This window comes from Opisthocomus hoazin, chromosome 6, assembly GCF_030867145.1.
Source record: "Opisthocomus hoazin isolate bOpiHoa1 chromosome 6, bOpiHoa1.hap1, whole genome shotgun sequence".
Taxonomy (NCBI): Eukaryota; Metazoa; Chordata; class Aves; order Opisthocomiformes; family Opisthocomidae; genus Opisthocomus; species Opisthocomus hoazin.
The window spans coordinates 29,032,993-29,046,924 of NC_134419.1; the positions used below are offsets into that span (position 1 = coordinate 29,032,993).

At 58.9% G+C, this 13,932-nt stretch overlaps 2 protein-coding genes across 12 annotated transcripts in view; both read right to left on the bottom strand.

Moving 5' to 3' along the window:
• Positions 1-2,750, bottom strand: part of MTA1 (metastasis associated 1) — an 87,180-nt gene extending 84,430 nt beyond the window's left edge. For all 3 annotated transcript variants that reach the window (XM_075422378.1, XM_075422377.1, XM_075422379.1), the window contains exon 1: positions 2,575-2,750. In XM_075422378.1, coding sequence (XP_075278493.1) covers positions 2,575-2,602 — 28 coding nt within the window. In that variant the 5' untranslated portion in view covers positions 2,603-2,750. The remainder of the gene's footprint in view (positions 1-2,574) is intronic.
• A 3,576-nt stretch (positions 2,751-6,326) lies between these two features.
• The window catches only part of PACS2 (phosphofurin acidic cluster sorting protein 2), an 85,509-nt gene continuing 77,903 nt past the window's right edge, over positions 6,327-13,932 (bottom strand). For all 9 annotated transcript variants that reach the window (XM_075422388.1, XM_075422384.1, XM_075422383.1 and 6 more), the window contains 2 exons: positions 12,695-12,808; positions 6,327-11,738 (listed from right to left, as the gene is read on the bottom strand). In XM_075422388.1, coding sequence (XP_075278503.1) covers positions 11,620-11,738; positions 12,695-12,808 — 233 coding nt within the window. In that variant the 3' untranslated portion in view covers positions 6,327-11,619. The remainder of the gene's footprint in view (positions 11,739-12,694; positions 12,809-13,932) is intronic.

A 13,932-nucleotide genomic window follows, 5' to 3' on the forward strand; every position in this document is an offset into this window, starting at 1 on the left:
GTAACCTTGGCTATCAGCCTACTGCCTTGCCCTCTGCCCAGAAAGGTTACAGAGCAAACCCTGGACACCATTTCCAAGGACAAGAAGGTGACCGAGACCAGCCAAAATGGATATATCAAAGGCAAATCATGCCTGACTAACCTGACTGCCCTCCGGGATGAAAAGACTGGCTCTGCAGCAGAGGGGAGAGCAGGGGGTGTCAGACACCCTGACTTCATGTCAAAGGCCATGACAGTCTCCCACGGCATCCTTCGAACCAAAGTGCTGAAGTGTGGCCTGGATAACCAGACAATAAAGGTGGGAGAAATCTGGCTGGAATCTGGCCAGGCTCGAAGGATTGCGATCAGCAGTTACAGCCTCCACCTGGCTGCCAGTCACTAACAGCATCCCTTGAGGATCAACACTGGGGCTGGCCCTGCTTAGAAGGTTTTTAATGACCTGGATAGGGACTAGAACATATTCTCTAAAAGTTTGGAGACTTGGGAAAAGCATACTACATAGCGAAGGGCAGGGCTGCTATTCAGAGAGACTTAAAGCAGTTGGAAAATGGCCTGACAAGAATTTCACACAGTTCAACTACGGCCAGAGCAAAGCCCCACATGTGGCATGGGATAACTCCCCACAGCGGGACAGGCTGCTGGCAAAGCGTCTCTGCAGGAAGGCACCTGGCAAAACAACAAATTGCCCAGGAGCCAGCAGTGGCCCCTCACAGAAAAGGTGGCCAGCATCGCTGCGTTCGCAGGAGAGCAGCCGGCAGGGCGAGGGGACAGATCCTGCCCCTCTGCTAAGCACTCGTAGGACCATTTGGAGCACTGGGTCCAACTTGGGCTCCCCACAACAGGTGACACACAGGGAGGAGTCCAGCAGAGACCACCGAGGTGGTGCACGGGACGTGCAAAGAAAGGTGGAGAGAGGCGGGTTAGGCCAGCCCTGCAGGAGAAGGCTCAGAGGAGACGTCACTGCTCTCTACAACTACTGAGTGGGAGGTGTACGCAGACGGGGCCAGGCTCCTCTCAGAGATGTGCAGGGATAGGACGAGCGACACCAACGGGAACACAAGAAAACCCAACCAGGCACACAGAAACAAATACTTGCCTTAAGTATGGTCAAACACTGGACAGGGCCCAAAGTAAGGGTGGCATTGCCACCCTGGAGATACTCAGAAGCGGGCTGGCCGCAGCCCCCGGCACCCTGCTCTAACGGGACAGCTTCTAGCAGGAGGTTGGCCTAGAGGATCTCCAGAGGTCCCTTCCCACCAGCCATGGGCTGCACAGTACACATTTAGTGATGCAAAATACTGGAGACTACACTCCACGCAAGACTGGCACCTGTAACATTGCATGCCAGACAATAATTTCCAGAAAACAATTCCCTTCGCAAGTCACACCAGGAACAGAGCTGTAAATTTCCACAACTCCTCTTTGCCCTTCATCTTTCGGTGTCTCTAAACCAACAAAATGCTACATGCACACTATCAGCTTGTAGCAACCCAAGAAACGAAGCTGGGACAGCCAAGAGGCGCACCTCACCCCTCTACGAAACCAAGTGCAACCAGAAAAAAAGTAAAAACATGACAAAAGAAGGGACATTTTTCAGAGCACAAAGTAAGGGTAGGCCAGAACAGCAGAAAGAACAGAAAGTAGTTGTTGACGGCGAACAGCCAGACAGGATGGCCTGGCCACCTTCGCTGTATTTTTTCCCTTGTTTACTTTACTCCAGTTTTACAGAACTCCACAAGAAACAGGGCATTGTGAAAAGGCGTGAACCCCTCAGAAACACCTTCCTGCACATCCTATAGTCCTGGGGAGAGGGAAGCTCCACAGAACAGCTTTTGCGAAGGAAAATGGCTGAGCGCAAATTCATGCCAGACCACCCTCAGTTTATATTCCACAAAACGCAGTCCCAAACCCTGCTGCCTCTCCTTTCTCTTCACGTGAGTCAAAACAAAGGACAATCAGACAGGAGCGCAACCCCGAACGGAAGACTAATGGGAAGGCACACAACAAAACAGCAAGAGTGGAAGGGGAGGCCCAAGACCAGCAGGACGTGCCTCACACGGCCCCCCCCGCACCGCCAGCAGCCTCTGCCCATCTTTGTGCCCCTTCCTATCTCACCGACTCCTCCTCGCTCCCCACCCCTACAACCTCGCATGACCCACACCTCAGCAGCCGCCCGCCGCTCACTCCGCCCGCGGCCCCTCCGCTCTCGCCTCCCTGCCTTGCCCCAGCCCCGCTCCCCGAGACCCCCCAACTCCCCGCACCCCCCAGCCCCTCAAGGCCCCACGAGGCCGCTCTCCACCCCCTGGCCCCGCAAGCCACCCCGTCTAGCCCCGCGCCAGCCCTTCACCCCGTTTAACCCCGCGCCAGGCCTCCCCCTCCCCGCAGCCCGCCAGGACCCTGCCCCGCTCCCGCCTCCCCCCTCGCGCTGCCCCCGGCCCGGCCCGCCCCAGGCCCCCCGCCGCCCCGCCCCGGGCCTGCCCCGCCGCCGCGGCCCGCCGGGCCCCCGAGGCGCCGCTCGCAGGCGGGAAGCGGCGAAAGGCCAGGGAGGCGCGGCGGGGCCCCCGGGGGCTCTTACCTCCCACCCGGTACATGTTGGCGGCCATGCCCGGTGCGGGGCGCGGGCCGCTCCCGCCGCCGCCTCCAGGTGCCGGATCCGCTGGAAAATGGAGGCTGGAGCGGCCGGGCGGGGGAGGGGAGCGGGGAATTAAAGGGGCCGCGCCGGCTGCCGCCCGGCCGACGGACAGGCGGGAGGCGGAGGGCGGGGCGGCGGCGGGCCGGGGGCGGTGGGCCCGGGCGGAGAGGGGCCCGGCGGCGGCGGGAGGGAGGGGAAAGGAGCCGGCCCCGCGGCCCTGCCCGCGGCGTGTGAGGGCGGCGCTGGGCGGGCTGCGCCGGCGGGAGGGGCAGGAGGGGAGGGGAGGGGAGGGGAGGGGAGGGAGCGGGCGGGCGGCGGGCAGCGCCTCTGCTCACGCGCGCAGCCACGGGCCCTCCTCAGGCGCGCCCCGCCGGTCCCCAGACACACACACACCGCCCGTCCGTCCCCTCACAGACAGACACACGCACACAGCCCGTCCCCTCACAGACACACGCACACAGCCCGTCCCCTCACACAGCCCGCCCGTCCCCGCCATGCAGACACACACACACACTGCCTGTCCTCACGTACAGCCCCGCGCACACACTCTCAACCACCATCTGTGCTCGCACACAGCACAGCACTCCTGATACACACTCTGGGTGTACTCACAGCCCTCCTCACACACACACCCCCCCACCTGTACTCACAGCCCTCCTCACACCCTCCCACCTGTACTCACAGCCCTCCTTACACACACACTCTGGGTATACTCACAGCCCTCCTCACACACACCCCCACCCGCCTGTACTCACAGCCATCCTCACACACACACACCTGTACTCACAGCCCTCCTCAGACACACCAGGCATTCTCGCACACCGCCTGTCCTTACGGACAGCCCCCACGCTGCCTGTCCTCACACACACCGCCCTCCTCACACCCGTACCTATGTCCGTACCCTGCCCAGTTCCCGTGTACACCCCTCCCTCCCGTCACACGCACATGGGAGCCCCATGCCCTACGCACACCTCCTGCTCACCCACCCGTTCCCCTCCTACACCGTCTCCCTCCGGTCCCTGTGATGGCAAGGGGCTGCCTGGCCTATCCCCTCTGCCCCGAGACACTGCCGTGCTGGAGCTTTCCCCCCTCCTCGGGTGTCAGTCCAAAAGGTGAAGTGCAGCTGGCCGCCTTAGCTTCCCCTTGCCCACTGACCTGGGGGTGTCACCATCCCTTCGTCACCCACGTACTGCTCCTCTCCAGGTGTCTCCTCGGCAGCCCTGCAGCAGGTACGTGGCTGTTCAACAGTCGCTGGCTCCAGATCGCTCAGCAGAACTTGCACGTTGCCGTTGCCATTTCCTCTCCTACAGGAACTGACAGGCTGACACCAAAAAATACCCCTGGAAACCATCAGTCTTGGGTACGTAACACCTTTACAGCAGGTCTCCCAGCAAGGGCTGATGAAGTACAGCAGAGCCCGTGACCGGCCATCCCCCCCCCCGAGGGCTTCTCCACGCCCTTGGCCAAGGCTGGCTGGTGAACCCCAGCGAAGAGCTGTGCCTCCGGTAGTCAGCACCAGCGGCCGCTGGGCACCACGAGACGTCTACACTCGCTCCTCGGCTCCAGCGCAGAGCTGGAGAATCACCTCACGTTGCCGGAGCGCAGGGTGTCAGCCCAAGACCCCTCCTCACAGTCAGACAGGTCACAGTGGCTGAAAAATACCGGTCACGAAACTCTTTGCTGGAGTAAGCGGTTGACGGCGCAAACGATCATAACCTTTACCAGGGTTGGGTACAGCGGCTGCCTGCGCACTCAGCCCCACTTATCAGAGTCCTGAAACAGCTACACAAGACCGCCCAAAACCTGGACATCTGCCCAGATGCATCTTGTTGAAAAAGAACTGAGCTTTTGTTAAAATTCGCTTTGCCTGGTAGAGGAAACTCCCAAATCTCCAACAGGCAAGGAGCATGGCAGAGCAAGGAAAGCGCTTCAAGGGATGAGAAACCGCTCAGCCAAAAGCAGCTCAACGTGCCGGGGGGCACCTCTGTGGGGGGCATGTTCTTCTCCCAGGTTAAGCAACAGCCGCAGCCGCTGCCAGGGCGTTGTGCAAGGGGCGGGAGGGGAGCTGGCAGCCGCAGCCTGGGATGGAGCAGGCTCTGGCGATGCCCCATCTCCCACCGTCAAACCCCACTCCCACCAGTGCCGCCAAGTCCCACCGTGGCAAACCCCATCCTTCTGGGCAGGTCTTGGCGTGTCCCGACAGGGCATCGCTCGCATTTGCCGCCTCTCAGGCAGCAGTAAGGGTGCACCTCCGCCAAGAAGGGCCAAGACCTGCAAAGGGAAGACACTGGCGCTTCGACAGCCCTGTCCCAGGCTGCCTGGCAGAAGCCAGCCTGTTCCAGTGCACATGGGTGACAAAGGCTCTCCAGGCCCGTTGCGTGATGGGCACACCCCGCCCTGAACCACCCTCACTCCACCCAGCTCTGTTTTCCTTCTCCGTCATTCCAGAAGACAGCGGAGTGTGTCCACGGCCCCACCTGGGCTTTTGGCATGGAGAGCTCGCTCATGCTCCCCGGTGACATGGGGAGCACTCTGCTCACCCCGAGCCTCCCCACCACCCCGGCCCCCTCTGCCTGCGCCCTCCTTCCACGCCGAGACGAGCTCCTTCGGGGGCTCAGAAAGGTGAAGCTCACACTAAGCCTTTTCCATGCAGCTGGGCCCTCGGTGCGGATTTACAGCTGAACCTGTGCAACAAATACAGAGCCCAAACACAGCCTTCGCCCAGCTGCCTCCCCCACCTCGCCAGCGGCCCGGCCCCCTCCGTGGCTTTTGGTGCTGTGAGTCCTGAATTAGCCCTCGCCCCAGCTACGGACCTTCCTCCTGCCCGGAGCTACCCAAGCCCCGCTCAGTGCCACCTGGGTCGGACTTGCGTTCCTCAGGCCATGAACACACCTGCAAACCTGGCCGGGCCATGCGGAGGAGCCGGGACGTCCATCAAGACCTGGGGGCTTTGAGAGCACCCTCACCCCCACCCAGCTCCTTGCTCCACCAGTGGCCACCCCTCCTGCCCTCACCCTTGGCCACGGGTGCAGGCTGTGCCGGCTCGGCATGCCCACCGCTGCCTCCAACGTGCTGTATTTCCCAGGGAACACGGCCAGGGGCCCGTTTCCCAAAATTTTTTCACCTCTCTGCCCCAAAACAGCTGCTCAGAACTTTTTCCTTCTTCGTGCCACCTTCCCACTCCCCAGCACCAAGCCCAGGCGCTCGCCACCCCACACGTCCCGGTCCCTCCGCCACCGCTCTCCCAGGAGCGCACACAGCTTCAGGCTACCGCAGCCTCAGCCCTCCCCCAGCGAGATCCCCCCTCGGCACCCTGACACCAGCTGTGCCCACCCAGCGCAGCCGCCAGACCAGAAACGGACACCAGCCTGGTCCCTGCTTGCTGCGAGGGGTGAGGACCCGGGTGCTAGAGCGGGCTGCCGGCTCCGGGAGAGCTGCGGGAGCGAGTCCCTCTGGCAGAGAAGACATCGGGGCAGGGGAGAAGGCAGCGGGGCTGCAAAAACCGCAGGAGGGTTCGGTGTGGGGAGGACGTGCGGATCCACCAGCTCTGCCCTGGCAGTGCTGCCGGGCAGCTGGATAAATAACGCAAAGCGATCCCCCCACGCCAGAAAGCCACGCTGCTGTCTGCTGCTGGAGACCACTGCCCCAGCCACGCCAGAGCAGCCCCTGCTGAGAGACGACTCAAGGGACGGGTGTGTGCTTTCATGTCCAGTTTTATTAGTGTTGCATTAGTACCATAAAATAGTTGACGAGGTCGAGCACGTTGCAGTTTGTTCCAAAAAACGGCTATTTACATTTAATCTGTCTTCATTAAAAAAAAACCAAAAAAACCAAAAAACAAATTAGAACCCAAACAATACAACAATGAAACAGATGGACAACTCGAATCTACAAAGTGGTAACGTCCCCTCGTACGCCGCAGTCCGGCCAAGGCTGGCGGCACGCAGCCCCACCGCACGCGGTACCCCCGCTCGCACAGCACGGACGCAGCCGGGCAGGCAACGCTCCGGCAACCCCCCGGCCAAGGCGAAAGCAGCGGCTGGCTGGATGTGGCCCCACACCAGTGCTCTCCTGTAACAAAAGCAGTGACTGCTGTTTCCCAAGTGGCATGTCCCCTTCTCCCCCAGTCTGTCCCAAAGCAGCCAAGTGACCCTGCAGGAGCATCTCCCACGAGAACCTCCCTGAAGAGGCTCCACCAAACCTCTGGGAGATGCCGCTGCTCCTTTCTGGCCTCCTCCCTGCCAGGCAAGCCCGGAGGGAGCATCACACCAAAACGTCACCACACAGCCACCTTACGAGATTGAGACCCCCTGAACGAAGGGGACAGAGGTGCTGCGTCCAACGTAGCTTCAAGAGAGCTCCAGGGCCCCCAACCCTTTACCGCTGCACGGCGGGACTGCCCTAATCCCAGCCTTCCCCTGCCCTTGGCACACCAGGCAGTAGGGTGAGGCCACCAGCTCTGCTGCTGCTCACCAGGATTTTCTTCTTTAACTTGGAGGTGCCAGGTACAACGCCCTCCACCCCGGCTCCCCAGCGCACGCTGCCGGCGAGAAACGCAACGAGGTCTTGGCTGCAGTTGCAGGGAAGCACAGGGCAGCGTAATTCTGAGCTTGATGGTGGAAAAAAGCAAACGAGCACATCTCCTCCAGCCCTAGGAACCTCCCAGCCACCCAGCCCTGCCCTCCCTGCAGGATAAAGCCACAGGCGTGTGCTAATTAAAGCAGCAAAACACAGCCAGGAGAGAGTGGCTCTCCCCAAACTCATGTGTAATTAAGGAGGACTCTGCAGTCACCGCTGAGATGTAACCGTAACAACTGAACTGGATGGAAACTGCAGCGCGGAGCTCCAACAGCCACCCACGGTGCCCGTGAAGTCGCCGGCGCTGCAGCAGAGCCGGCAGCTGATCGAACGCCGGTGGCAGGGCCAAGGCTGAGCCTTTGTCTCCGGGAAACTCAATCTGGAGGACCAGGAAGCGCTCAAGGTACAACACGACGCCACAAAAACCTTCCATCTTTCATCTGCTCGTTAGCATTGCTAAACTAGGTCAGCGCTGCAGAGCCCAGCACAGCAACCAGACCCTTCCTGAGACCTCACCTCCGAGTGAGGCGGAGGCCCTCTGCCCGCAAGCAGCTGGAAAAGAACCCGGCTGCTTTGAGCAGCCACAGCCAGGGGAGCGGGCGAGACGAGCTCTGCGGGGAGCAGGGGGAGAGCTGGGACACAAAGGGACAGGGAGCCCGGGGGGACACCACCTTCAAAGTGGCTCCAGGCCAGAGATGAGCTCAGATGCTGCCTGCTCCAGCCCCTGCCTTCACTGTCAGACCACACAGCTCCACAGCAAGCCCCATCTAACACAAGCGGGCGAGGTAACGCCACTGCGTTTCTTCACTTGAGTTGCACCTTCCTCGCCAAAACCCTTGAGAGCCGAACATGAGGCAGTGCTGTCTCTGCTCTAAGCCATCCTTTAGTACTCACCAACTCGCACGCCATCATCTAAGCCCACCAGGCTGGCGCAGCTCTGCAGGCACAGGGCCCATCTCTGCCTGGCAGCTCTCCCCGGCTCCACAGCCCGGACCCCTCCGGCCAGTGGGGCTTCCTGTGTGACAGTCCCCTGGGAAACTGCTGGGGAAGCTGGGAGGGTGGGAGACCTGAGATCGGTCACTCATACATGTCACCAGATGCAAACCCCCTTCCCAAAACAGCCTGAGCCACACACATGCTTTGACATTTATCTCCCTGTTTCTCCTCCCGTCGGGGACAGAAACGGCTGCACAAAGTGGCTCCACGTGATACACGAGAAACAACAGAGGCACAACACCGCCAGCGGAGCAACACCACCAAACTCGCACGTCCACCCTCGCCCGCAAGGCTGGGGAGCACCACAGCCCTCCTCCGCGGGCAGGTCCAGCCTGCCGCTGCCAGCAGGACGAGGCTGAGGAGCCGCGAGGTTTCCTCACACGGCAGAGGCATCTCAGAGCAACAGCAGCTTTCCACAGGGCAGAAGCCCTGCAGAGACGCAAGCCCTCAGGTCTCAGGTGTACAGAGTTTCCCAGTGAATTCGCTTGTATAAACTTAGAACCAAACACAAACCAACACGAAATGCAACGAGCAGAAGTGTTTCTCTCACACGTACACACACACGGAGTAGGGCAACACACATTTGACAGGCAGGACCTGGAAATCCTGTCCTAGCTACCGTTTGTTTCTTTACAGTAGGTTGAAATACAAAGAGGAGCACAGTGATGGTTCCCCCCTCACCCCCCAGCAAACAAAGTTATTGCAGTCGGTCAGCCCGCCCCACCTCGGCAGCACCAATACGCTCCAGCACCGAGTGCTGCCCAAGCTGCGGGCAGCTCCCGGCGCAGGAATCCAGCCCAACCACTCTTGTCACACCAGCGTGAGACTCACAGAAGAAATCACACACTGACTAATTTCCTTTAAAAAGCTTTTTTGTACGAAACAGCCTCACTAAAGAAAAAGAAGGGATGTGCTTACACACCATCTCCCACGCTACCGCTGCTAGGCAACGCTACACAGCCCCAGAGCACCAGCTCAGGTCAACCGGAACCGCACGGGCCGATGGACGCGATGACATTCAAACTAGAGCCGAGCTTCTGCCGCAGCCAAGGGCTAGCAGACGGCAGGCAGACCTGCCTGCGGGACGCAGCAGAGTGTCGCAGCCAGACAATCTGTTGTGTTCAGCAGCGTGCCGCCAGGCCTGGGACCACGTCCTCCTCCCCTGCGCGGGTTGGAGGGAATACCCAGTCCCTGGCCAAGTAGGCTGCCCTTGTGCTGGGAGAGGGCTTCACGCCATCAGAGTCAGTGAAGCAGCCCACGTGGTGAGCTGCGACAGGCACTGGATCCAGCAGCGACCATGCTCTCGCCTAATCACCCCTCGCTCCCCGTCAGCGGGAGAAGGCTTAACAGAGCACACCACCACCGCCCTGCCCAACAGAACCCGGGCGGCCCCTGCGCAGAGCGGGACTCACCAAGCAGGGCAAAGCGGGTTCCCCAAGCCTTTAAAAACCCAAGGGTAAGGGATCAGACCGGAAAAAAAAAAAGTTCAAAAGCATCACTGCCCTCGGAAAGTGCCTTCTGGAAATGCTTGCAGAGCCTGGCCTGCCCACAGGGGTGGGACCCAAAAGAACTCCATCCAAAACCTCAGTCCCTTGCCCTAAGTGCCAGCGATGTCTGCTCCCCGAACGCCAGCTGCCGCCTGCTCCCAGTTCCTCCCAGGCACGCCTCAGGAAGCCTGCAGAGCACAAGGCCACAGCTGCAGCACCCAGAGCCACCCAGACCTGCGGCTTGTCACGCTGTCCCCTCATCAGAGCATTGCCTCCTCCTGGCACCCCGAGCACCCCTGGCAGCAGCAAGGTGTACAAAGTGAAAACAAGTGCAGCCGGAGCCAAGCCAACAGTGTGAGACACCTAAAAAAGTCTCTCTCCTCCATCTCACAGGACGCCTCGCTGCCCGAGGGGGACAGAGAACCTGGCTGGCTTCATCACCTCTCACGTCCCAGCTTCCGCTGCGCCTTGGGACGGAAACCCCTAGCAAAGCCTCAGCCCACAGGCAACACTGTGCCAGGGCAAAAGCACGTCCTGCTGGGGAAGGGACGCAGCCCACAGAGAAATGCCCGCGGGGAGGAGGAACACTCGGAAAGCAGAAGGTGAGGACAACGTCCACCCGCAGCACAGCCCGCGGGAGGCTGCCTACCCCCAGCACCCTGCGTTTTTGTTGCAGTCTCTCAGTCCCTATGAGCTGAGGTCCTGCATGGTTCGAGGTCATGGCAAAAACGCGCTCTTGCAGCAGGCCTGAGGGCAGGCAGCCCGCACCCAGCGTGGGGAGGTGCGCGAGGGAGGCGGCAGCAGGCTCCAGGGAGCCCGGCGCGGTCAGCGCAGGACAAAGGCAGCAGATGAAGCAGCCCACGCTGCCTCACGTGTGCGGTTTGACAGATGGACGGGAAGGCAGCTGGACACGCAGAGCGCCTGGCTGGCTCCCAGTCCAGCCACTACAGTGATGTATCACTTCACAGACAACGGCTCATCTTCCTGGGTTTGTTCTTTTGGCAATTTAATTTTTTTTCCTCTTTTGTTTTTATTATTATTTTTTTTTTAGAAAGCATTAAAAAAAAATCTGCAGCTGTTAAAAAAAATCCGTTCCCTTTAGAGGCTGGACGAGGTTTTATTGACAGGTAAATAATCGGTGTGAGTACGTAAATAGCAGCGACCCCACTGACGCGGTGTCCCTCAGCAGTGCAGCCAGCTGCGGGGACATTGTGACTGGCTCGGTTTGGTCATCGTCACAGACCTGGGACACTGGAGTTTCCTTACGCCTAGTGTTTCCCTAACTCCTGCTCCTGCCCAACCTCCTCGGGCATCGCTTCAGCACAAACGCCTGCCCGTCCCCGCGGCAGGCTCCACGCTCCGAAGCGGATCTCCTCTCCAGACCTCCCTAGCTATGCAAGTGGTTTGTTTTTCAAACTGGACAGCTGAACTCCCTTCCAGACTCGCTGATCTCTCGTCCTCCGTCAGCAGGAAGAAAGACTGGCCATCGTTTTTTCCTAGAAATACCGAGGGAGGGGGCCGAACGCACCGTGACACGCGTGCTCTTGCGCAGAATCCGGTTGAGCTGATCCACGGCTCACACCAATGAGGTCTCAGGTTAATAAGCAGTGCAGTTACTCGGCTATCTGCTCGTAAGTGGTAGGTGTTCTTGGGCAGGTTGCCTGCTCCTGCCAACTCCCCCACAACTTCATGTTGTCAGCACATCTATATTTAAGACTGGGTTTTTTTGCCTTTGTTTAAAGGGGTTTCCTTCCCTTGTAGTAAACTTAAGAGTTAATAGAAAAAAGTAATTCAAAGGTAATCCAAGCACATCTGTAATTAATTCTGCAGGAGAGGGCAGAGCGACGCGAGTCAGAGTTGGCACGCAATTCCTGGCTCCTGGTGTGCAGTCCCCTGGACGGGCAGAAGGTCCCTCCACCGAGCATGGCTAGAAGTTAGATTTGGAGTGTCCAAATATGCAGATGGGAAAGTGCTTGACATGAGAGGACCACTGTGCTGCCAGCTGAAAGAACTTGACGTCGTTCCACTCCACTCCATCGATCAGGACTACAGGGGAGGGTGAAAAGAGAGGAGAGTTAGAAAATACCACATGGCAGCAGCCAGCCTGAAACAGCTTTGCTAGGAACCTCCCTGCAGTCGGCAGAGGGAGGCCTGGCCACGTTCTGTGCTCAGGGTACACACTGCTCCGCCCGGCCACCCCGCCGCTGTAAACAGCTGCCAACACAGGGGAGTCAGGCTCGAGAGCAGACCAGGTTCAGGGAGGACAGCTCAGATTGTTGTTCCAGCATCGTTCACTGACACTGGAACTCCTCGGACTGCCGATTTCAGCATCACCTGATCCAATTTCTCAAATTTCCTAAACACATTCCACTTTCTTTTTTGGGCAAACGCACTCTCACAGAGATGGACATCAGTCTCTCCTCACTGGCACTCTCAACCAGGAGATCCGCATCTCCTGAAGAGGTGACACAGGTTCTGTGACCGCCCCTCCCACTCACCAGCCTCGCAGGGACTGGGCCGGGATTAAAGGGCTGACCTAAGCCGAGCCCTCTGCCCTTACCAGTGGTGGGGATTTTCAGCTGAACAGGTTACAGGGATATTTGTGATGCTGGATGCACAGCTCCACTGGCAGCCACTTTAGGTCTGTCTGCAAGACGCACGTATGGCTCCTGCCGCGGCGAGCCTTTGTGCTGGCATCCTGCCCACAGGAGCAGCCACACTCTCACTGCTCTCCACCACCACTCGCACCAGACGTGCCAGGGAAACGGAGAATGACAGGGAGGGGAAAGCAGCCCTGCCCAGCCCTCTTCCTCATCCAGGGCACTGATTCAGAGGAGTTCCTAGGTAAGGGAGGATTTTCCCACATCCTAGACCTAGTAAAGCATTCCCCCGTCCTGGATACGTCCGAGCTCGTTCGCTAGAAACACCCCCATTACACCCTTTGTCTGGAGGACAACGCTAGCAGCTGAGCCTTGCCCCAGGGCCCCATGGGCTGCACTTACCCCGCAGCATGTTCTGCTGATGCTTCGCTGTGCAAATCAACCTGCTGATTCCTTCAATACACTGGCTCTTCGACTCCACCTCCTTGTCTTTTGTTTTCTTGGGCAAAAACATCACTGGAAGAAAATCAAATGGGCACACAGTGAATCTGCCACTCACCGGAGCTGCACCAAGGCTTGTTTGGGCTTTTGTATTTAAACATTCACGTCTGAAAATTCTAACTCTAATTTTAACTCCTAAAATCACCCCTGTTTGGCAGGAGTTTGACTGTCAGTGCTCAGCACCACCACCTATGCACATGGACATCTTGGCTCTAAGCGTCTCTGCGTGAAGCATTCCCAGCTCATAACCCAGGCCCCAACAGGCAAATTCAGGGTAACTCCCGCTGCTCTGGTGGGACTCCAGGGAACACAGGTCCATCTGTAGCGGTCCCCAGCCTGTGTCCTGGGCTGGGCTGACGGGATCTGCTGGGCGGCCACACAATGTAGACAGAATCCCACACACTGCACTCCAGCCTCCGATGTAGCTGCAGGCAGGTTTGCTGCACCAACAGCGGCCCAGCATGTGCTGGGGCTGCACAGACACCTGGAGAGCAGGAAGGACTACTGCCATGGGCAGCTGGTGGAGAGGGAAGGTGTTAGGAGAGCTAAAAAGGGTCCAGTTGCCCAAGAACTGTCCAAATGTATGAGCAAAGATGTACAAACCAGCTCCACAAAAGCTGATGGTGTTGAACACCACTGCTCCAGGCTGGGCCAGCCCCAACTAAGAACATTCTGAGTGTCTCAGGATTGCCTGTCCCTTAGGCATGCCAGTTAAACAGGGTGTAGTCAGGGGTGGGGCTGCTGGTACCAGCAGTGCCACAGCTATGCTGGCCCAGCAGTGACCTGGCTGCAGGGTTATGCACCCATGTCCTGGAGCCACTGGTCCAGGAGGCTGTGCCAGCCTTCTCTGAGCCCTCAAAACCCCCAGTTCCACCAGGAATGACTCCCAGGCCAGTGGGCAGGAAGACGTCGTGAAGGACAGCTACCGGCAGTCAAATGGATGTGCAGAGCTGCCTTGCTGCTTCCTTGAAAATACTTCGATGCAGAGCTGTTCTCAATTTCTAATATGTTGCACATTACCAAGGCCAGGAAGCAAATACAGAATTACTGGCAACATTCAAAACGCCTTTTTTGTCTGTTTGTTTTGAGAAAATAAACTCAAAGTCATGAATTTAAGAGCAGCAGATTGAAAAAAGAAA